Here is a 23,847-nt window from a genome sequence, read left to right as displayed (position 1 = left end):
CCCTGCACCTACTAGCCTCAGGGAGCTATCAAGGGGTCATAGCAGCAGCTGGAGGGGTATCACAGAGTGCCCTCTCTAGATTTTTCAATGCATTTCTCAATGCCATGCTGAGCAAAATACAACTGTACGTAAGATTCCCCAACACCCCACAGGCATTACAACAAGCTAAAGTTTAATTTCCAGATAGCACAGTTCCCACATATCCTAGGTGCCATTGATGGGACACATGTAGCAATTTGTCCACCATCGGCCAGCGAGTAATTGTATCGCAACCGTAAAAACCATCATACTATGAACATACAGGTGACATGCAATGCCTCCTACATCATTACTGATCTCGTGGCCAGATACCTAGGGAGCACACATGACTCCTACATCTTTCGCCACAGCAGGATACACACAAGACTGCTGGCTGGGGAGTTTGGTAAGGGATATCTACTAGATAATTTGATAGTTCAGAATAATGTATTGATGTAAGCATGACGTCAGACAGCAAATATACTCATTTTACTCTCTGTGCATTCAGGAGACAGTGCCTACGCAGGGCACACCTATATGCTAACACCCTACCTGAGACCTGCAACCCCAGCAGAGAGGAGGTGCAATGCTGCACCTAGGGCTACCCGCAATGTGGTCTAGTACATTTTTGGGCTGCTGAAGAGCCATTTCAGGTGCATTCTTAAGAGTGGAGGTGCACTACAGTACAGCCCTGAGACAACATGCTAAATTGTGGCCACATGTGCTATCTTGCACAACATAGCAACCACCAGGGGCGTACCAGTGAAACTCACAGAGCCAGACTCTGATGAGGATGATGATCCCTTACCACCTCTTCTACCAGCAGACAGGACAAGTGCAGCAGAGGGCAGGCAGAGACGTGCTGACATCACTTGCAACCATTTTTGATGTAAGTAATGACAAATCCACTTAAATGAAATGTATTTCAGTAGTTAGCATCTTTATTACCTTGACTTCAGGTAAACAAATGTCATTAGGACATAGCTATTCACAATGGGCAGACATGAACTATTAACAGTGTCACACTATTAGCATCATAGCATGACTGTCTTTCTACATGTTTATGTGGTACGCTGTAGCCCTCAACATCACTTCTTACGTCCATGCACACCACATGAGTGCTCAGTGCCCTCACAGGCACCTCTAGTAGCAGGTTCACATGCAGTACTGTGTCTGCCACTGCGATGCCTCGGATCAATCACAGGGACTGTCAGACTCCTGAGGCTAGAGGACTCTTCACTGTCCCCACCACCCAGTTCGCTGGCTGTGGCACTGCGTGCTGTTTGAATGGCATCCACTACGTTGGTAATTTGCACCAGTCCCTGTGCAATGTCCCGACTGCAATGTGCCATCTCTACCTGTGTGGCAACGGCACACTGTGATATCAGGGCTGTTGAACTTGCAAGCCGGTTGACGGATCTACAGAAGCTATCAAACTTTCCCAAATATTGGTGATGGCATCTGCGCTGGCTGACGTGCTCCTGCCGTGTCTCAGTGCAGAGTTCCCCAATGGCCTGTGTCAACTCATTAGTGTTTTAAGCAGCTCTTTGCTGTCCCTCAATCAGGGTCTCCAAGTGCTTGTTTTGTAACCCCATATTGCTATTGTGAGACACAAACTGTCCGTGCAGTGACTGCAAATGTTTGCATTGCAGGCGCTGCACCTTCAGCATGGAAGATTCAAGGCCACCAAAGATTGATGGGCCCACTCCTTCTTCTGTGCCCTGTCTGCCTGCATCGTGGCACCTCCTGAGGGGAGTTGACTGACGCTGAAACTGGCGCTGGTGCAGGGACTGCTGTCTTCCTGTCGGACTCGCCTCTGGTATTGATGTGGGTTCGTGTTCTGGCATCTCATCTGAGTCCAGGTTATACTCTGGCAGTGGTAACACCCTTGCCCTGCGTCTAGTCGGAACAATACTGTAGGACTCACTGGTATTTGAGTCAGACTGTGCCTGTGTTTCTGCTTCCCCCACTTTTTCAGATCCTGCAGCAGCAGGGACATCTGCCAGGACAATGTGCAGCATGTCAGTTCTAGCATTTGTCACAGATTTCCACAGTGTTGCTTTAAATGTGTTTCTCTATGTGGCTGACCACTATCTTGCTATTTATGTTGTGTATTCACCTTAGGGTTGTGTACTACCACTCCCATAAGGCACTGTTGTGTTGTAGTGCACTACATGCACTACTTTTCACTGTGCACCAAGCTATGTTCTATTTCCTAAGGGGCATGTGTACATGCACATGTGGGGATACACATAATCACTGGCCTTACCTTTGGTGGTGCTGGGTGTCCCAGAGGTGTCATTGTCAGTTACACCACTGACAGCTTCTGGCAGCAATGTGTCTTCCATAGGGGTGGACGGTGTGTGGGTGGATGGTCCGTCTCCTGTGCTCCTTGCCTCCCTAAGCCTGCTGGCCACCCTCTCCTTGGCACAGGACCACATGTTGTACCATCACTGGCGTATCTCCTCCACAGAGCGCTGCGCAACACCCACTGCACATATTTTTGTCTGGAAGTCAGACCAGTTTCCGCTTCTCACTCTCAGGTACCTGGAGTGAGTTTTTTTCCAAATAGTCTATCATGGTTCTCAACAACCTCCTCAGCGAGCACCTCCAATTCTTGCTCACTGAATTTTAGTTCCTCTTCCTGTCTCACTTCTCCTTCCCATTTCCAGCATTGGCCATGTTGCAGTTTGGTCCTGGCTTACTGACAATGCTGACTCCCTGGTGCTGGGCTGTGTCTCTCTCCCTGCTCCTGTGGGTGTGGCTCCTGGAAACAGCATGGGCTGACTCACTTCCTGGTTGTGATGTCATCAGGCTGTTCCGGTATGGCGTTTTCACTATTTGCAATTTTCAATTACCAAATCGCTAATTTTTTTGTGATTCGGTATTTGCATCTCGTAAATTGCTTTGCGAATTTTTATGAAATCGCTATAAGCGATTTTCAAATTTGATACATCGCTTTTTGCATTTCTTAAATTGCGGTTTCTTAAAAATCGCAATTTGGAAATCACTAACTGGAGTCTTGATACATCTGGCCCCAAATCCTTAGGCCTTCTTGTTATCTGAACCTAATAAATAAAAAATAGATTGGTAGTGGCATATATAGAATGTCTAAAAGGGGGGGAAATCAAGTTAAGTACAGTTATCAACTATGCATCACCAATTTTGATACATTAATAAATGAACAAAATATCAAGCATATTACTTAAATACATATCACCTAAGGGTGGGATAATCCTCGCCTCAGTGTCCTTAATAGAATTGAAAATTCTTGACGCGTAAGCTAGAAAATGTTTTATTCTATGTCAGGACCGGAGGCTTCGGATTATGCTAGTTCAAAGTCGATCCACCACAACCGAAGCTACATCTACAATAGGCTTATGGTAAAACACTTTAAATGTAGTATCAGAAAACCAGTCAGCCGCATTCATTATGTCTTCCAAGCGAGAACCAGCTCCAAAAGACTTACAGGCCATAGCCCCTCTCACGGAATGAGCCCCAAAAGCGGAGACATCAATTCAAGCTTCACTCAACAACGATTTGACCCATCTAGCTAAAGTGGCTGAGGAGACTGAGGAAAATGGTCTCTGTAAGGAAATAAGGGGGTCATTCTAACCCTGGCGGTCGTCGACCGCCAGGGCTAAAATGACGGGGGCACCGCCAACAGGCTGGCGGTGCCCCGCAGGGCATTCTGATCGCGGCGGTTCGGCCGCGGTCAGAAGTGGAAAACCGGCGGTCTCCCGCCGGTTTTCCGCTGCCCTTCTGAATCCTCCATGGCGGCGCAGCTCGCTGCGCCGCCATGGGGATTCAGACACCCATACCGCCATCCTGTTCCTGGCGGTTCTCCCGCCAGGAACAGGATGGCGGTATGGGGTGTCGTGGGGCCCCTGGGGGCCCCTGCAGTGCCCATGCCAATGGCATGGGCACTGCAGGGGCCCCCGTAAGAGGGCCCCACAATGAATTTCACTGTCTGCATTGCAGACAGTGAAATTCGCGACGGGTGCCACTGCACCCGTCGCACCTTCCCACTCCGCGGGCTCCATTCGGAGCCGGCGTCCTCGTGGGAAGGTGGTTTTGCACTGGGCTGGCGGGCGGCCTTTTGGCGGTCGCCCGCCAGCCCAGTGCAAAACCCAGAATACCCGCAGCGGTCTAATGACCGCGGTGCGGTATTCTGGAGGGGGAACTCTGGCGGGCGGCCTCCGCCGCCCGCCAGAGTTAGAATCACCCCCTAAGTAATTGTCCTTGAACATCCCTGCGAAATTCTTAAGTACAAACTTCATATGCCTTTATACATTGAACAACACATGATTTAGGATGATGTGGAAAAGCTGGATAAGATATACATTTTGAAACAGTCTTAGTACGTCTTGAAATGGAAAAAGAATCCCCCAAAGGAGTAAATACTCTACCTGCTAAATCAAGGGCTCTTACAAACCCGAAACCCTTCTGCATGAAATAAAGCATAGTAAAATCGTAAGTTTGGCTGACAATTGCTTACGTGATAAATCTTCATTACATGGCCAATTTCTTGGAAAGCGAAGTACGATGTCAACATACCATAGAACTGAATATTTAGGCTGAGGGGATATGACCATACTGATGCCCCTTAGAAGCTTACAAATTAACAGATGTTCACCCACCGGTTTGCCGTCAACATGAGGATGCCCCGCTGAAAGTGCTGACCTGAAATTATTGATAGTCCTATAGGATAACCGCTGCATAGCTAAATCTGATAGGAAATGAATAATCATGCTAAAGTGGGCCCCCAGGGGATCAATACTCCTTTCACTGCGCCAACCCACCCTTCGCTTCCAGGAAGCTTAATACCTTCTATGAGTGGAAGGTGCCCAGGACTGGGATAAAAAGAAAATAGCCTCTCTCGAAACATTTGGCATTTGCTAACGTCCCCTGAAAGTCTCCACGCCATAAGGGACAACAGGCCCTGCAGTACTAGAGAATGAGGGTATAGTCGCGGATCCAGAAGTTACGAGGGGAACAACGGCAGACGGATCGGACGAGCACAAGATAGTGCCATCTCCACGGGAACCACGACTGAGCTCTCCACAGAGGTGTTATCAAAATGATCTCAGCCTCCTGTCTCCGAACCTGAGAGAGTACTCTCTGAATTATTGAGAAGGGGGGAAAGGCATATGATAGAGAAGTCATCCAGCCCTGAAGGAAAGCATCCGTCGCGACGGCTAATGGATCCGGCCTCCAGCTGTAAAATAGAGGGAGTTGCGAATTGAGGCGAGATGCAAAGAGGTCTATCGCACACTTCCCCCAATGATCGGTAGTTGTCAAGAACATAGACTGGTGCAGCTTCCAATTGCTGCTGTCCCTCAAAAACCGAGAGTTTGAATCCGCTATCACATTGGAACGCCCCAGAATGTATTCTGCCATCACTGAAATCTGATGATGAAGGCAAAAATGCCAAAGCTCCTTGGCAAATCTCTGCCAGTATTCGGGACCTGGTTCTGCCCAAACAATTGATATACCGAACCGCTGAGATGTTGTCCATACGTAACAGTATGCAACAACTGGCTTTGTGGGGAGATAGAGAGCGAATTGCAAAAGCTCCCACCAGAACTTCCAAACAATTGATGTGGAGAGAGAGTTCTGCTGGAGACCACCTACCCCCGTCTCTACTGTCCCACATCGTGCACCCCAGGCCTATTGCCTGGCATCCAGTTCTATTACCATCTCTGGAACCGAGTCAAAAATCGATCTTCCGTTCCAAGCATCCATGTGCTCCAACCACCAGAATATCTCTGCCAAAGAAATCTGCTCCACATAACTGAGACCCTTGCCTAGATGCAAAATCTTTAGTCACTGAAGGGCTCTGTAATGTAAGTGGCCCGGAAATATTGCTTGAATAGATGAAGCTAGAAGACCTACCATCCTCACTAGAGTCCTCAAGGATATACTCGGAGAGGCAAGGGCTCTCCATAACTCTTTCTTGATCATAGATCGCTTTGCCAGAGGAAGTCGCAACTGTGCCTTGACAGAATTGACCTGGAAGCCTAAGACTTCTATACATTGGGAGAGGATGATGATGAATTTGTCTGAATTTATCAGAAACCCTACATCTTGCAATATTTGGATAGTCCAATTTAGGTGGACCAGAACTAACTCTCTTGTTTGCACCATAATCAGAATGTCCTCTAGATAAATAATTAGATGTACACCCCTTTCTCGAAGAGATTGTACTACTGGGCGTAGCGACTTGGTGAAACACAAAGGGGCTGAAGACAGACCAAAGGGAAGGACGGTGAATTCGAACCATAGGTTTTGCCAACAAAACTGCAGGAATCTGCGATGTGGCTTGAAAACCGGAACTGTCAAATAAGTGTCTTTGAGATCCAGACAGACCAGCCAATCCCCTTCTAACAACAGATCTCTTAAAAGATGAATGTCTTCCATCTTGAAATGGCGATAGATTATGAAGGAATTTAATTGTCTCAGATTGATACACTCCTTTCTTTTGCACGAGAAAGACTGTGCTGACGAATCCTGAAGGGTGCCACTCTGTGGGTATTGTTGCGCGTTTCTGAAGTAGCGAAGCCACTTCGACATCTATGAAATTGCTCTCTGGGAAAATCGTCTGTCCCCCAAGTAAACTACGGAAAAGGGGATTATTTTCACCTGTTGCTGCCAAGTCAGGATTGTTGTAATTTCCTCTGATTCCACCTCAATGGGTACAACCTCAACCTCTCTGCCGGGAGGGGTAGAAACCGGAAGAGGCCAGATAGGACCCACGGCCTCTGTGTGCATAAGTGGCGGCGGTCTGATAAATCCTCGGCCTGGCGCTCGGCCTCTATAGTGTGCGGCCCTGAGAAAAAGGCCACCACTGAACATCTTCTTCATGGAGGACTGAGCTTTGTCCAGGGTGGAAAAAGTGGATATGTATTTCCCAAGGTCCTTAACAAATTTGTCTCCAAATAAGAGACCATTCACCAGAGAACTGGGTTCAGAGGACGCCAATTCTACCAGCTTGGAGGCTATCCTGATCAAAAAGGACTGATGTTGCTCTGTGGACATGGCGCAGTTGGCATTACCGAAGAGGCAAATAGCTCTTTGCACCCACTCCAGAACTGCCTCAGGATGTAAAGGTGAATTATTTACCTTGGCCTGAACCGCCAACTCAAGGATCTTTGTGAGAGGACCAGAAAGATCCAGAAGTTTATCTTGACAGCCACTCCAGGCTCCGTCCAATCCTTTTTTAGGATCTTTTGCTAATCTCTTATGAAAAGTGGCCATACTATGGTCTAATTCTGGTGTATCTGCCACCTTGCCCAACAAGGAAGGACGGGGACACTCAGAACTCAGAGTGTTGCGGACATCCTTATCAAATCCTTTTCGTAACCTGTCTTGGACATAGTGCGCCACCTCCACAGAGGGAATCCACTCAGTGGATCTTGGGTAAATAATACTCTCCGGATTGAAAAATATGTTCCTCTGAACCAATGTTCCATCAGAAGAATGATGGGATGTACATTTCCTCTTACCCAACACCTTGGATTCATCTTGAGATCTCTCCGAATCAGAGGTATGAGAAGCGGAAGCGGAAGACTGAGAGTCCTCTTAACCCACTACACCTTGAGAGTGTAATCCTTCTGGGTCCAAATCATATCTGCAATCATAGTATCAGGCAATCTAGCATGAGAGGGGCCACTCATCAATTCTCTCTGTCCAAAGTGCACCAAAGGTTGCGTAAAAGGCTTTGAAGCCCTAATAAGGGCTTGACTCACAGAGTCCTGCACGTGGTGACCCAGGGCCTGTACCAATCTTTCCTCCATCTGGTTATCATAGGGCTCCTCTGCCTCTTGCTGATAAAATTCAGCCTCTTCTGCATAATGAGCCATCTCAGAGATGCAGAGTAAAGAAGGAGTTCAATAAAGGGGGAGAAGGGGCCCCAGCAGGTATCAAAAATGGAGAAAACTCCAATTCACAGGAGAGAAAACTCTCCAAATGGCTCAATAAGAAGTGGAGGGAGCACCTGCCAAACTTCCCTAAGGCAGAGCCCTCTGACCATATTTATCGCCCCATTGGGCGTTCTTAGGGGAATAGTACTCTTTCCGAGCCACATGCTGCACCGCTGACAAAATCCGAAGTCAAAAGCCTCTAAGCATGTCAGAGAGAGCTCGCGACTTGGAAATAGAGAGAGGACTAGCCTTTCTGAAAAACCGGCATTTGAGCGGCTCTATAGAAGCCGCGATCAACCCGCCTGAGCCCGTGGAAGCTCAGAAGGGAATCCCCAACGCTCGGTCAGCGTCTCTAGCGCTTTCACGCTCGCCGGACGTGATCTCTCAAAAGGAAATTAAAAATTATACGGCGTGTGAGCGCAGTCGCCATACACCTCCAAACTGGAGTTTACAAGTGCCGTTCACCATTGCTCCCGCTCCATGGCCATGCACATATAAAGAAACTCTTTAAAACAATCACAGTTAAATAAAACAAGACAAGCTTTTAATTATGGCTACAGCAGCAAAAAAACAGGAAGGACTTAAGAGGCAAGGACATTTATATGGACTGTTGACCAGGGATTGGTCAGAATGGACTACTGTAAATGTTGCTTTTTGTATTTTTTGATTTAACTAAACATTTATTGTCTGCTGTGTTCTTTCAGTAAAGAAAGAGAAAGCATAATCCGAAGCCTCCGGTCCTGACATAGAATTATTATTTTGATGGCACCAGCAGCTGGCTACAGTGCATTTGTTCAGCTACAGGCTTGTTTGGGGCATACTAGTTGTACATTAGGAGTTTTTTGTATTGTGTTATGTTTTACGTACAGGGTGGCAACGTGGTGAGTAGTGCTTGTGTTATTAGAGTCATAGCTAACCATATGCATGAACGTCAATTCACCAAAATGACATGGGTAGCAGAAGTGACATCATATTCCATTCAACCTTTACTCTCACAAGCGCATGCATTCTCACACATATGGCATATCTGTGCTATGCTGGATCCTCTCAAAATATGGTGTCTGTTTGGCATATGTGTGAATCGTAGAGGTGAGCTGCAGTTGAGCAAGTGAATGAGCTAGCGAGTGAGTGCTCTGACAATCTTCGAATAATATTGTACGATACAGATTCTCTATAACTCGTGGGCATCCTGTATTGTTATTTTAGGGCACAAAAGTCATCCCGATCCTCTCCTCGGTTCTGCATGACCGTAAGCAGTGGGAAAACCCGGATGAGTTTAACCCGGCACACTTCCTGGATGAAAAGGGGGCATTAAAGAACCCGGCTGCTTTCATGCCTTTCTCTGCAGGTAACAAATCGATTTTCAAACACAGGTGCTGTTGTGGAATACTTTCTAACAATGCATTCTGATTATTAGATGTCTACATCGGTTCTGTACTTTTGAAGCTATCTGCACCTTTCCTCCTCTGTTTTTCATTCGAGGTTCCAGAACTGTTTCCTTTGCAATTAGCACGACAAATAAAATATCCCCCAGTTTGAACCATACCATGCGTAGTAATGCACGAGCAAGTGATGAAGCTAGCCCAATACAGTCTTGTAAGGTTTAGTTCAGTGGTTCCCAACCTTTTGACATCTGTGGACCTCCACTTCTGGAACATGGGGGCACCCACTGAATCATTATTGGAATCCAGGGACTCCTACTGAGTTATTAGTGAAAGCTGGGGACCTAGGGCCAGATGTTGCAAAGGGTTTTACCCATTCTGTGTCTATGGGAAAATGTGTTCGTACATCTGGCCCCTAGACTTTTAATATTATTTAATTTTCTAAGCAGTCGCAGACCCCCTGAAGAGGCTTCGCAGACCCCCAGGGGTGCCCGGACCACAGGTTAGGAACCACTGGTTTAGTGGATTCTCTTTGCCTTAAGGCAGTTTTTATACTAGTGGGGCGATATAGTTTAATTCACAGCTCACTTCACAGAAAATATAGCCATAAAACTACAGATTTTCTTGGTGGATATACATGAAGTAGTATAAACCACCAAAATGTGCCTACTGAAGCTGGACTTCCCTAGAGAGGTTAGGAAAGTCACTGCTTTCCAGGAGCAACTTAAAAGTCTTTGGCACACTGTTCACATTACAGCACAATTTTTCCATTCCTTGGCTATAAAGTTATTGGTTTTATAACAAATTCTGCGGGGTCCTTATGAAATATTCAAATACTTTGATGGTGTTCTAGACAAGTATTGTCCTTCTCAGAGGGTTTTGTGGAATCAATCTCCTGGTACATAAAAACACAGCAGTAGATGGTAACACAATTAAGAAGATTGTAGTTCAATTTCCCTTAAAATGTCTAAAAAGCCATATATTTTACTTTGAGTTCAAATAATTTGTTATGCATTGTGATGGGGCTTCCTACCATTTTCAAGATGGTACTGACAACATTTTTTCACTTTACTTCATTTGTATTTTCCATTGCTGTTAGAAATTGGGTTTCTGGTTCTCAAAGTATGCACCCTGTACAAACAGGAACCACCAATCTAGACACTGTAAGCTTGATACAGACTTAAAGAGATAACATGTGCTCCCCCTCTGGTAGTTTGGATCAGAGCAGTCAGGCTTATCTAAAGAGTTAATGTGTAAAGTATTTGTGCAACACACACAGAGTAACACAATTAAAACCCTACAAAAAGGCTCCATGCAGGTTTAGAAAAATAGACAATGTTATAAATAAACCAAGACTAAAATGACCAAAATCCAATAAGTAGAAGTTGAGTTAAGAATCGTTTTAGGGTTTATTTTAGGTCATGCTGGACTGGGGCACAGTCAGAATTTAGGCCAATCTTGATGGAGTGCAGGTCGGCTACTGGACTCAGTGAACAAAGTACCTTTTCTGGTCGCAACAGTGAGATGCGTGGTGAGATGCATTGATTGGGTCCTTGCAGGGGTGGTGAAGCATCAATCCAACCCACACAGTGAAGGCAATGCATCAGTTCTAAAGACAAGCACTGGAGTCAAGATGCATTGGTTCCGAAGTGCGATGTGCTGGGTTTCTCCTTGCAGTTGAGGGATGGGTTGATCTCCGTAGACTGCTGCAGCGGCGATGCATGGTTCTGATGTGTCGGGCTCTCAAGACAATGCAGAAGTCCAAGAGCGATGTGCCAATTATGCTCCCACAACCGGGTTGATGCACCGGTTCTGCCACACACAGACAAGAGATGTGCCAGTTTCTGTGGTGCAAGTATCTGGGTCCACTTCTAGTGACCCAAGCACAAGGGAGGGGTAGATACTTTGATATCCCTGAGTCTCTAGCAACAGGAGGCAAGGAAACAAGCCCTTGGAGATCACTTGGGGTGCTAAGCAGAGTCCAGCTCTCCCTCAGCAAGGTCAGAGAGCAGCAGGTAGCAGGGCAGCACAGCAGAAAAGCAGTCCATCCAGATCATCATTCCAGCAGAGTGACAGTTCTTGATGCAGCACTGCAATTCTTCTGACAGAATCTAGTTGTGAGTGTAAGAGTGTCTGATTTGGTGGGGTCAGAGACCCAGTACTTATACTCAAATGTACTGTTGTGTGGGCTCTCATTATCCTAAATGAGACTACTGGATTTCTAGGCAGCAGGATCGATAACGGTGTGGGGGACTGAGTCTGACCCACGTGTAAGGAACTCTGTCACCCTAAATCCGGTTGTTGCTCCGGCTAACTAGCAGTGCCTCATTTCTCCCAAGGGGAAGAGATGATTGGGCAGCCGAGCGCATGACATCTTTGGAACTTCTCAGGGAAGTCGTGGTCACTCAGATCCAAACCAACTCTCTCATTCACAATATGGTCTCATATACAAATGACAAAGACAGTATAAGTTTTATATAATGTTTTAATAAAATGACTGTAATTTAGATATTAAGGCGTGAGCCGCAATAACCAGAACAATACAACATAGTAGGATTGATATAGTCACCAGGAGAGTAAAACATAAGAATAAAGCTATCATAATTCCTAACCGTTTCTACTCTCCCTCTGCTTGTTCTATTTAGAGCACAGCATGTTAAGCTTCCAGCTTGCCTTTCTGTGTCACTAGGGAGACAGACACCCTCATACCTGAGCAAAGGCCTGTGATCTGGTTCAGTATCTGCAACGAGGCAGTCAGCGTCTAGTTGTGGTTCACTGGTCGGAATCTCCCTCTTGCATGTATTGGGACAAGGAAGTGATTTTATAACTAACATGTCATCGTGATCACAAATTGTCCCTACGCAGGAATGCCAAGTCTAAACTCCTACCACGTCTATCGGCAATGTACCAGACTGTATCCTTGACTGAAGCACAGAGTGAATATGTTATGAAGAACTCCAGTGCTGAAGTAGGCAAAACAGTGTGATATGAATAAAAAACAACACCGTAGAACTGGCTATTCTGTAAAATAACAGTACGAAGCCTGATAAAAAGCATTTAGAGTAAAGTGCACAGAGGCTCTAAGCTGTTAGCAAATGAATAAAATATATTTAGGGCAAAGTGTACAGAGGCCTAAAGCCTGAAGCTAATGCGCAAAATATACGTAAAACTAACCACACTACACCCTCCCCTTGTCGGTAGCAAGTGGTTCTAATAACATAAAAAACATAACCTAAATTTAAACACAATATTTCGACAAGATGAGAAGACAACAAAGTCATAAATTTAGGAAACATCAGACGATAGAGCGAATTTCAATATAGTGTCAATTTAGTCGGGAAAAAAAAAATCCAATTGTCAGGCAGAAGCAATAGAACGTAGAAGCTCCTCCACTTCGAGATATGTCAATATCGGAAGATCCACGCCACAAAGTACCATGGAGCAGGTGTGTTCCAAAGCCCCAAAATCATTCAGGGCGGCACCCCGTGTAGTGCCAAGGAAAGAGACAAAACCATCTTCCTCCAGGAAGGGAATCTCATAATCCGCTTCACGAAGCAAACGCAACCGTAGTGCACAAGTCTGGGAATGAGCCCTAATCGGGAACATCAACAGATCAGGATCGACCACTGCAGTGAGAGACAGAAAGCCATTGCATGTTCAAACGAGCACCAAAGGCATCAAAACACGGGTTGCACACAATCCAAAACCGGTCTGAAGGACAGAGACCAGTCACACCCCAAATGAGCCAGGAGTGTAGCTCCAAAACGCTGCATCATGCGTTCACAACACAGCTGCGCTGACGGGAGCAGCAATATAGGATCTCGTCGCGGCGGGACAGCCATTGCGAAAAAATAGTAACAATAGCAAAACTCCAGCCAATAAAGCCAAAGTAATTGGGAAACCCCCAAAAATGCTTCCGAAAATAGAGTGTATAGCCGAAGGTATCAAACCGAATATGGAAGAGAAGGTGTGAACGAAACCAACACCAACGGTTTTGAAAAAATGAGCAATACCAGCAGTGCTGGATGCATTAAATATACGTCCCACAAGTTCACCGAAGTGACTTGGAAAGTTAGTATTCAAAAGGGACTGTATCTCCGCCGATGACCTTGCCACTTGAAGTGCGTAGGTCTCGCTAGCAGATGTAAGGGCCACATGCTTTTGAAACAATAAAGCTTTCAGCCGACTCAACTTGTCGAAATCAACCTTGGAAGTAGCAATATGAGGCCAGATGTCCGCTACCTCCCTAAATTCAGTAGGGGGAAACAACACATTCCGCAGCACGTAACGGCCTTGTTGACAACAACAACGTAACCTATTCCGGCACGCATGCCACAGCAGCGTTCGCTGTTAAGAACAATGTAACTGCCGTTAGAAAGTACCTGGAAAGTGTTTTTAATTACCGGGACTGGAACTCCCTTCAGATAACAAGCTAAGTTAGCAATCGAAGCGTTACACGCTCCGTGCAAGGACAGCTGTTTACAAACCATGGAATGGCTAACAGAAGCTTCGCATTCGCTACCGCTAAGAAAAACCTCCCTCAAACCATTAACACATCTGTACTGAAAAGGAAGCTCCCACACCTCGTGTATGTAACTGTACCATTAGACAGTAACTTGAGGTGTGACTTAACTGCATCCAGCGTGGAGTACTTCAACCATTGTTGACAAAGTTTCCCCACGCTGTATGTAGTTATTAGATCAGCATGTTCTGGTGAAATGTAACGAGGGTCTGCCCTACTAGTCCTGAACCCCCCTGAATAGGTAACAAAACGTTGATGACACTGATTAGTGTCTACAGGCCACAATAACCACCCGCCCGGATGTAACGATGAAGCATTAAGCGTACCATTCTGGACCCAATGCGTAAATTCACTAAAAGTAGCATTCACATAGTGCTGCCAGTTATTTAATTTAGAAGGGACAGGTATACTAGGCAAAGTCAACTCTCTAATCGACGCCAAGCCCAAACAACTAGTCTGTTGTACTGTGTCATTGAGGAAAATCATTTGCACAGGGATAATGCATGCTCTAAATAATGTATCCCTGCCTTGCATCTGCCAATTTTTCGTACCCCAAACACTTTTCAAGTCAACAGTCTTCAACCAGTATTCATATCCTTCGACCGAAAGTTTAGATACAAACGAATTTGAATATAGTAATTTAGTATCGGTCAACAAAATCTGCTTATTAGAATACGGTGCCACTTTAAAATAGTAAGACTTAGCATTTCGCTGATCATGCCCAGAAAAATATGCAAATTTATCATTATACGTTTTCGAACTGGGAGGAGTCGAGCAATGTTCCCATTGTACATAATTAAATATGGACTTAGGGCTACTCGCTTTGTGAATAAAGTGATGTCCATAATAGTTGTAGCAAAACATATCACCATGATTATCTCTAAATTGGTAAGCATCTTCATCGTCATAGACAGTATAATATTGCAAATCTTTTAGCATAGAATCTACCGTCTTCACATCCCAATCATCAGAAACAATGCCTGGTATAACAATATCATCCATTGATAACTTGAGGACATACGGTATTTGAATCAATTCAGTGGGACCATATATATCAAACATTACTTTATCCCACACAATCCCATCCGGAACTGGTATTGCAGATATGTTCACATTGGATAAGTCTCTTCGAACCATATGAGACGAAAAATGTGGTCTCAACACAGTCTCCACGTGCTCAATGTCAGATCGATCAGGAAGAAAATGACCATGTATTACCAGAAAAAAAGTAACCACAAATCCCAACCATAAAAAAAGAGTCATTATAGCCATAAAAAGCCACAAATAGTTCCAAGGAATAACAAAGTATGTACTTTTAAGCCAACTTAGTAGCTTACGTGGACCTCGGACTGAAGACAGCGAAGACGAAGAGCTGGATACAGCCGTATCCGCGTTGTTGAAGCAGCCAGAGGCAGTTCTTGCAAAAGGTGCAACAGTGAACAAAGAAGCAGATGGAGGTTCTCTCCTAGGTACGCTATAAATCACATGTTCAGAAACATCAGTAGAACGTACAGCAACTTGATCAAAAGAATCGATATTAATCGTTGACTGTGGAACAATCGCAAGATCATCTTCCACCCTCCCCAAGCTCGGAGAGGAAACAATGTCGGTGCAAATCACCTGCAGCGGGACTTCTTCCCCAGTAGTGAGAGGGATGCCGGAACTACTGGGTGTCCCTCTTGGTCTGCTGTGCAGAATCGGCCACATGTTGTAACTTGACATTATCAATGGAAACAAAACGATTTCCTTTGGCCCCTTGCAGCAGCAGTAAAATCACAGTTCTCGTGCCGCTCACCCCTAACACCGGGACAGGTGCTCGATAAGAAGGGCCTAAATCTTTCTTTACTGCGACCTTTTCACGCACTAGATCCCCAATCCTGGGTATCCAACCAGTAGGTGTTACTGGCTCATCCTTAATTCCTGAGGAGGCAGCACTTGCAGAAGAGTTATCTTCACGGAATTGTTGTAAATCCTGCAAAACAGTGACACGATCATTTATGTCAAAGGGCGTATCTGCCGCCTCCACACCAGGACCATCTAGATCAGGAACATACATTCGTGTTCCGAACAGGCACTCATATGAAGTACGACCCCCCAGTGACCTTCTAGGCAAGTTATTAAGTGCTCTCTGTACTCCGTACAGGTGGGCTAGCCAACTACGACCCGTACCTATAACCCTGGCCGTTAAGGATTGCTTTAAATCACGATTTAAATGCTCCACAACAGAATTTCCCTCGGGATGGAATGGAGACGAGAATTGGAGCTGGACCCCCAACAAAGCCATGGTGTCCCTGAATGCCTTAGAGGCAAAAGCAGGGCCCTGGTCCGAATGAAAAGCCGCAACTGCAAATGTATCGACAAAGATACGCAAATCTTTAATAACAGTACGAGCGTCAGCCGAGCGCTGTGGCCAGACCCACACAAATCTGGAGCACGAATCTACAGCAACCAATATGTATTTGTATGCAGTATCTGGTGTCAGCAGACCACAATGGTCCAAGTACACACACTGTAATGGTCTGTTTGAAATCAGAAGGGGCGTCTGCTGCGGGCGTCTAGCCGACGATGCTTTAATTTGTTGACAGACGTCACAACAAAGGACATACTGCTTTGTCTCCTTATAGAGACCAGGCCACCAGTAACGGGCCTGTAAAAGTGAAATTGTGGCAGCCACACCAGCATGCGCAGATGCCACCCCTTCATGTGCTGCAGAAATTAATCGAGGTCTCTCAATCTTATTTGGTAATTCACGTACACCAATGCTTGGAATATTAACAACAGCATTTAGTGCACCACTCAAGCAGTAACTATATTTGGAAGGGAATCCTTTAGGAAATGGCGTGCCATCAGCCGTAGCTTTTATGGCAGCCGAGATCTCTATGTCTGGTTTGGAACTCGAACGAGTCACTGCGGCTACAGTGGCAATAGCCACTGCCGACTTTTCAGCCTCATCAGCCAAAGTATTCCCAGCAACGTGTATTCCAACGTGCTGGTGTCCAAGTGTATGTACAACATGGACTTTAGGAAGCGTTTCTTTCAGATCCGCAACCTTACCCCACAACAATTTATGTTTAATGGTGTTGCCTTTAGAATCTCTGAACCCATTCATTTTCCAATAGTGCAGATATTCATTGAAAGATTGCACACAGTAGTAGGAGTCACAGACCAGCAAGGTCAATTTCGCCGGATCTGCATGCTCCAACGCTAACAAAAGAGCTTTGAGCTCAGCCAGCTGCGCCGTGCAATCTCCCAAGGTTTTAGTATAAGTATGTCGGGGGCAGAACACTTCCCCCTCCATAGTGCCGCTCACCCCCGCACATGCAGCAGAATACTGTTGTTTAGTCCCAACCGCTGGTTGCGCAGAGCCATCGGTATACATGACCACTTCATATTGGTCAATAGGCAATGTGCCAGCAGGAACTGGGTATTCTATTTCATATTGAAGAAATTCTTGAGTCTGCAGCTTAGGGTCAAATACGTAATCTACATCAGTGGCTGTCAAAGACGTAGCCCATTGTATCCACCGCGGGTGTAAAGCTTTCGAATTAGGAACACTCGCTTTTGTAACAGCCTCTAAGGCCGGAATCGGGGAAACGACAATGATGCGTTGGCCCTGGGCAAGCGGTCTTTCTTTGATCACAGCCATCTGTACTGCAGTGAGAATTTTCTCAGTCTGTGCAAAACGTTGTTCTGCAGCAGAATACAAGTGGGACTTGTATGCTATCGGTACTGTCTCCCCTTCATTAAAGGTGACATACGTAAATCCAACAGCCCCAGGAATCACCCTGATGAGCAAATGTGTTTTATTGTCCCGTGTGTGTAAGTGTTTAACCACTAAGAGATCATTCTGCAACTCTCGCAGTATGTGTGAATGCTCAATCGTCCAAAATCTACTTGAAAAATTCGGGCGAATCAGTTCATATAAAGGTTTTATACGTGTAGCATAATCAGGAATGTAAGTTCTGCCAAAATTCAGAAACCCCAATAATGACTGAAGCTTCCGAACCGTATTAGCACATTTCTCCAAAAAATGTGGTGCCAGGCTCTTGCCCTCACTCGATAACTCATATCCCAGGAAAATTACACTGAGGAAGGCAATCTTTGATTTCTTAAAATTAAACTTATAGCCAATATCAGCAAATCCCACAACAATGCGCGTCACACGTCTGAGATGTTGTAGAATCTCATCGTCCGTCAAATATATGTCATCAACATATGATAACGCCTCAGGGTCCAACCCGTGTAGAAGTTCAGTCACACGAGCCGAAAATAGTCCTGGACTATTCTTATACCCCTGAGGTAAACGACAAAAAAAATTCTGAGAGCCAAACGCACTGAAACTGTTATAGTCCCGACTTTCGGGCGCTATATTCTGGCAGAAAAATCCATTCGAGATATCCAATGTTGTTTTGTATTTTTTACGCACTATATTATTCATAAGCGCAGCGCTATGTGAATTCTGTATTGCATATGTGCGTGTATGACTATTCAAATGTCTGTAATCCACCACTATCCTATAGGAATGGTCCGGTTTAGCAACCGGAAATAAGGGATTATTCATCGGCGAGACACAAGGCTCAATCACACCTTGGTACTCCAATTGTGTAAGAATTTTCCTAACCGATGCCCTTGCTTCAAATTTAATAGGATATTGCGGCTGTGGCTGAGGTTCGCCTTTTATTGGAATGACATGATAAGGTGATTGTTTATCCCACCCCACATTATTTCTATATAGGGCGGGGGCTTGTGCTAGAGCCCATGATTTACTATAGGACTCCGCTAGTTCTCTCGGAACAAGTGGTGAAAAGGAAGGCGTAATAACCTCCTCCCCAACCGGACAGTCGCGAACAAAGTCAGGTGGCCAATCTTGTTCGGCCAACAGGACATCATATGATTTTACCACATGGTCCCAAAAGATGGCGTGTACAATGCAGTCAATGTCCCCTTCTAATCGTAGAGTCACTAGATATACTCGATCAGGATCAGAGACTTGCATATCCGCCGTCTCGACTTGTATGAAGTCATCAGTTGCTTTCACCTCCAGATGCTCTAGAAGACTCCGGCGAACTATTGTGACCTCTGCCGCGCTGTCTAACAGTGCTAACGCCCATGTCTTGTTCGTCAAGAGAACTCTCTTCTTGAGCGGCATGTCTAACAGAGACCGCTGCCACTTTTTTCTTTTAAATTGTTGTTTTTGTTGCAGCGGTTTCTCTTCTTGTTTAACAGAAACCTCTGCTGAGCGTTGCGAATCCTGTCTTGGTTTCACGTACTCCGTCCTCCGCTCTGACCGCCCACCTCTCTCACTTCTCTTCTCAGAGGAGTCCTGAAAGGAACGAGATTGGCGTGTATCAGTATATTGATATCTATCAGGCGTCTTCAAATTATCCCTATTTCTGAGATTATACCTATTCTGCGGGGTCTCCGGTTGCGGAGACTGTCCCCCATCTTTTTTAGGTGTTTGCTTTTTCTTTTCCCAGCGCTTTTTTGCACCCTCAGGTTGCTGTTGCTTAGCATTATCCTTATTATTTTTACCCTGCAATTGTGGTTTCTGCGGTCGAGCCCCCAGGCTATCACGACCAATACTAGAATATGTTTCTGCTATTATTCTCGGAAGTTCCCGCTCCTGATTAATCTGAGGAACGTCCCGAAGACGCATTCGCACTGCTAGTGCTACAGCCTCCCCCTTGAGATTACTCAAAACAATAGAAGAAACCGCATCAAAATTACCCATCAATTGCATGCCTAAATCCAAGGCAGGGGCAGCCCCATATTCATTCTGAATTTGTTTAAGCACCTCCGGCAAATTAGCCAAAGTCAGTGTACCGTGTGCTGTAGTGTAGAGTGCGGCAAACACCGTGCCCCAAGTATTACAAAGGTCCACCGTAGGAACCATCCCATACGGCAAACACATCATCAAAATTCTATGCTTATCCTGAGGTCCCGTATGGGGAAATACTGCTTCCAGCGTAGTAATTTTTTGCGCCAGCCAAATTGGAGTCTCCTCACGTTTAGCCGGTACCTTGCCCATAACTGAGTGTACAGTGGCCGGATTGATTCCCGGTACCACCGCTTGTGGGTGCGCTGGAGCAGCACGCGCTGCATTAGTATTTAATGTCTGCATCACAAACTGAACTAGTCGTCTGTACGTTGCAGTTAATTCCATATATAAACGACGCACTTCAGCCACTGCCAAATTTGCCACTCCAGGATATGGTGTATATGTAGCCAATAAAGGCCAGGTCGGACCATCATTACTCAACTGACCTAACCTTACTTGTGTGACTGGGTGTGGGAGGGCGCCATCAAGCCAATTATGGTGTTCTTGATAAGATAAAGGTATTTCTAAGTATGCATAAGCCCTGTATTGTCCAGGGACATTCGCAACAGTATATTCGTGAAAAGTATTTGTACCCCCATCAGCTGCTGGAAATACGACCCAAGAATAAAAAAGTTCTGTTCTATAGGCTGCATGGGCGTCCACCACAAAAGTGACCGGACCCCCCTGAACTGTCAGTCCATGTGCTATCAGATGACCCGTGAGCGGAAATCGCATATTAAGCGGTATATTTACTACAACTGGATTCGCCATTTGTATAACAAAAATAGCTCTAGGACAGAGAAGGCACACCAATATCGGGGTCTTTCCTTTCAAAGTTCAAGCTTGAACAACCAACCACTAAGCAATAGGATGTACCTAACCCGTGGTGGCGGAAACCCTCAGCCCCACGGACGTCTCCGCTTAGGGAGCCGAGGAGTCAAAATATATATGAGACCAAGAGAGTCAGTCGGACCTAAACATTAGAGCCAGACCAATCGTTGGCGGCGCCATGTCGCGTGGGCTCTCATTATCCTAAATGAGACTACTGGATTTCTAGGCAGCAGGATCGATAACGGTGTGGGGGACTGAGTCTGACCCACGTGTAAGGAACTCTGTCACCCTAAATCCGGTTGTTGCTCTGGCTAACTAGCAGTGCCTCATTTCTCCCATGGGGAAGAGATGATTGGCCAGCCGAGTGCATGACATCTTTGGAACTTCTCAGGGAAGTCGTGGTCACTCAGATCCAAACCAACTCTCTCATTCACAATATGGTCTCATATACAAATGACAAAGACAGTATAAGTTTTATATAATGTTTTAATAAAACGACTGTAATTTAGATATTAAGGCGTGAGCCGCAATAACCAGAACAATACAACATAGTGGGATTGATATAGTCACCAGGAGAGTAAAACATAAGAATAAAGCTATCATAATTCCTAACCGTTTCTACTCTCCCTCTGCTTGTTCTATTTAGAGCACAGCATGTTAAGCTTCCAGCTTGCCTTTCTGTGTCACTAGGGAGACAGACACCCTCATACCTGAGCAAAGGCCTGTGATCTGGTTCAGCATCTGCAACGAGGCAGTCAGCGTCTAGTTGTGGTTCCCTGGTCGGAATCTCCCTCTTGCATGTATTGGGACAAGGAAGTGATTTTATAACTAACATGTCATCGTGATCACAAAATGTCCCTACGCAGGAATGCCAAGTCTAAACTCCTACCACGTCTATCGGCAATGTACCAGACTGTATCCTTGACTGAAGCACAGAGTGAATATGTTATGAAGAACTCCAGTGCTGAAGTAGGCAAAACAGTGTGATATGAATAAAAAACAACACCGTAGAACTGGCTATTCTGTAAAATAACAGTACGAAGCCTGATAAAAAGCATTTAGAGTAAAGTGCACAGAGGCTCTAAGCTGTTAGCAAATGAATAAAATATATTTAGGGCAAAGTGTACAGAGGCCTAAAGCCTGAAGCTAATGCGCAAAATATACGTAAAACTAACCATAATACAGTACCTTTATAGTGGGGGTGACTTCAAAGAAGGGTCTTTGAAGTGCACACATATCCTTTCTTCCTCAGCCCTGGCGGCCATACCATCAGTAGGGGGTAATCAACCCTTTGTGTGGGAACAGGCACTGCCTATTCAGGTGTAAGTGCCAGCCCCTCCCGCCCTTCCTGCCCAGGAACAGCCATCAGAATGCAGATGAGTACTCAGACACACCTAACCTTCCTGTGTTTGTGGTTGTCTAGAGGGAATGCATAAAGTGTAGCTGTCACCCACCCCAGACATGTATTGGAGACAGGTTGCAGTTGTAAAAGCAGAGAAATGCCCACTTTCTACAAGTGGCATTTTTAAAATAGTAATGATAAATTCGACTTTACTAGTAAAGAGAATTTATCATTACCATTCCACATATTTGAAACATGATACACCTACTCCTTTCCAATCAAGAATTACAGCATACAAGTGTTGACGGAATTCCCAATGTTAGCCTATGAGAGGAGTAGACCTCGCAGTAGTGAAAAACGACTGAGAGTTTTTCACTACCAGGACAGGTAAAACTTAAAAGTACATGTCCTACCTTTTACTTACACAACACCCTGCCCTATGGGCTACCTAGGGCCTAACTTAGGGGTGAGTTAGGTGTAAGAAAAGGGGAGTTTAAGTTGGCAAAGGGTTTTAAATACCAAGTTGAAATTGCAGTAAAACAGCACACACAGGCTCTGCAGTTGCAGGCCTGAGAAACGTTTAAAGAGCTACTTCACTGGGTGGCACAATCAGTGCTGCAAGCCCGCTAGCCGCATTTCATTTACAGGTGCTGGGAATAAGCATACCACTTTACAAGGGTCTTACAAGTAAATTAATTATGCCAATTGGGTATACACTAATGCTACCATGTTTAGGGGAGAAGCACATACCTTTAGCACTGGTCAGCAGAGGTAACATTCTCAGAGTCCTAAGTACAACAAAAAGAATCAGCAACAATATAAGGCAAGTAGGCAAAAAGATTAGGTGAAGACCACCCTAAGTATGACAGGTCTATCAATTGCCTTTCATTTTTTCATCATACCCTTTCTAGGTAGATATGCAGTCACATATTATCACTGAACACTAGTCTTCTAATTGGTGGTAGGATGAAAATGAAAATCTATCCTAAATCAGTAGGTATCTTTGCTATTTCTCGGCTAAGGCAGGTTTCATAGACTCTTAAAACAGAGCTACTGCTCAATTACAGATGAGGTTCTGAAAGCAGACATATCTTTAAAATTACATTAATCTTGCAGGCTCTAGTTTCAAACAGAAGTATACATGGAAATGTCCTAAAAAGCTTTATTAGGTTAAATAATGGAATGCCTCCACATGAATTGTGAACTGACAGCCATATGAGCAGGTGCCCGCTGGCACCAAAGAAATTACATCACCAGTACATGCCCTCAATGCAGCATGAATTATCACTCACACATCAATTCTAAATATATGGTGAAATGCAGTGATTTTGCCCCCTTCCCCCACAATCAGGATGATATTCTGTGAAAAAAAAGAATTCTGAACATTTTGGGTGAATACATTCAGTTTGTGGTTAGCAAAGCTTGTAGATTTTTCCTAAAACATTTTTGCCACTAAACACTATTGTTTTGGTTAGTAAACCCACATATTTTGTCCCCAAATAGCAGCTCATCATTTTCATCCAGTACTCACATGTTCTACTTGCCCTTCAGGAAAGAATTGACCTCACATGCTCAAATATGACAATCACAAGCCAGGGATGTCCTCATACTAGTCCTAGCAACTATATGTCACGGAAATCCATCTTTTGCTGTGATAACTAACAGAGGTCACGGGGTCCCACATTTGGCAGAGATGTCCATCACTCTGCTTGGGAAGACAAAATAAAGCCAAGGAAGGTAAAAATATGCCAAGGATACCCACCTCATGCCAGGGGCGGGATCTATGGTGCTGCCATACTCACAATAGGATATTGACGGCCTTCTTATTCATGGGGGCCATAGTGTTCAGAAATAATCCTGAAATATACCAAGGTGGGCTGCCTTATGTCAATGCCACCTTACACCCCAACTTACTACATTTTGAGAAGGTTGCACCTTGGTCTCCAAAATGAATAGGATGTTCAGAAAATGGAATAAAGTGTCACTTCATGATAGGGCCATCTTAATTCCTG

General features: G+C 45.2%; 1 protein-coding gene and 1 long non-coding RNA gene across 2 annotated transcripts in view; one reads left to right on the top strand and one right to left on the bottom strand.

Annotated features, from left to right (window-relative positions):
• The window catches only part of LOC138259316 (uncharacterized), a 183,291-nt gene that overhangs the window by 29,764 nt on the left and 129,680 nt on the right, over positions 1–23,847 (bottom strand). The gene's annotated exons all lie outside the window — the stretch shown is intronic.
• The window catches only part of LOC138259315 (cytochrome P450 2B19-like), a 473,070-nt gene that overhangs the window by 388,721 nt on the left and 60,502 nt on the right, over positions 1–23,847 (top strand). The window contains exon 9 of the mRNA XM_069206945.1: positions 9,147–9,288. Within this exon, the coding sequence (XP_069063046.1) occupies positions 9,147–9,288 (142 nt within the window). The remainder of the gene's footprint in view (positions 1–9,146; positions 9,289–23,847) is intronic.

This window comes from Pleurodeles waltl, chromosome 9 (assembly GCF_031143425.1).
Source record: "Pleurodeles waltl isolate 20211129_DDA chromosome 9, aPleWal1.hap1.20221129, whole genome shotgun sequence".
NCBI lineage: Eukaryota > Metazoa > Chordata > Amphibia > Caudata > Salamandridae > Pleurodeles > Pleurodeles waltl.
This window is presented reverse-complemented; position numbering and strand designations above follow the sequence as displayed.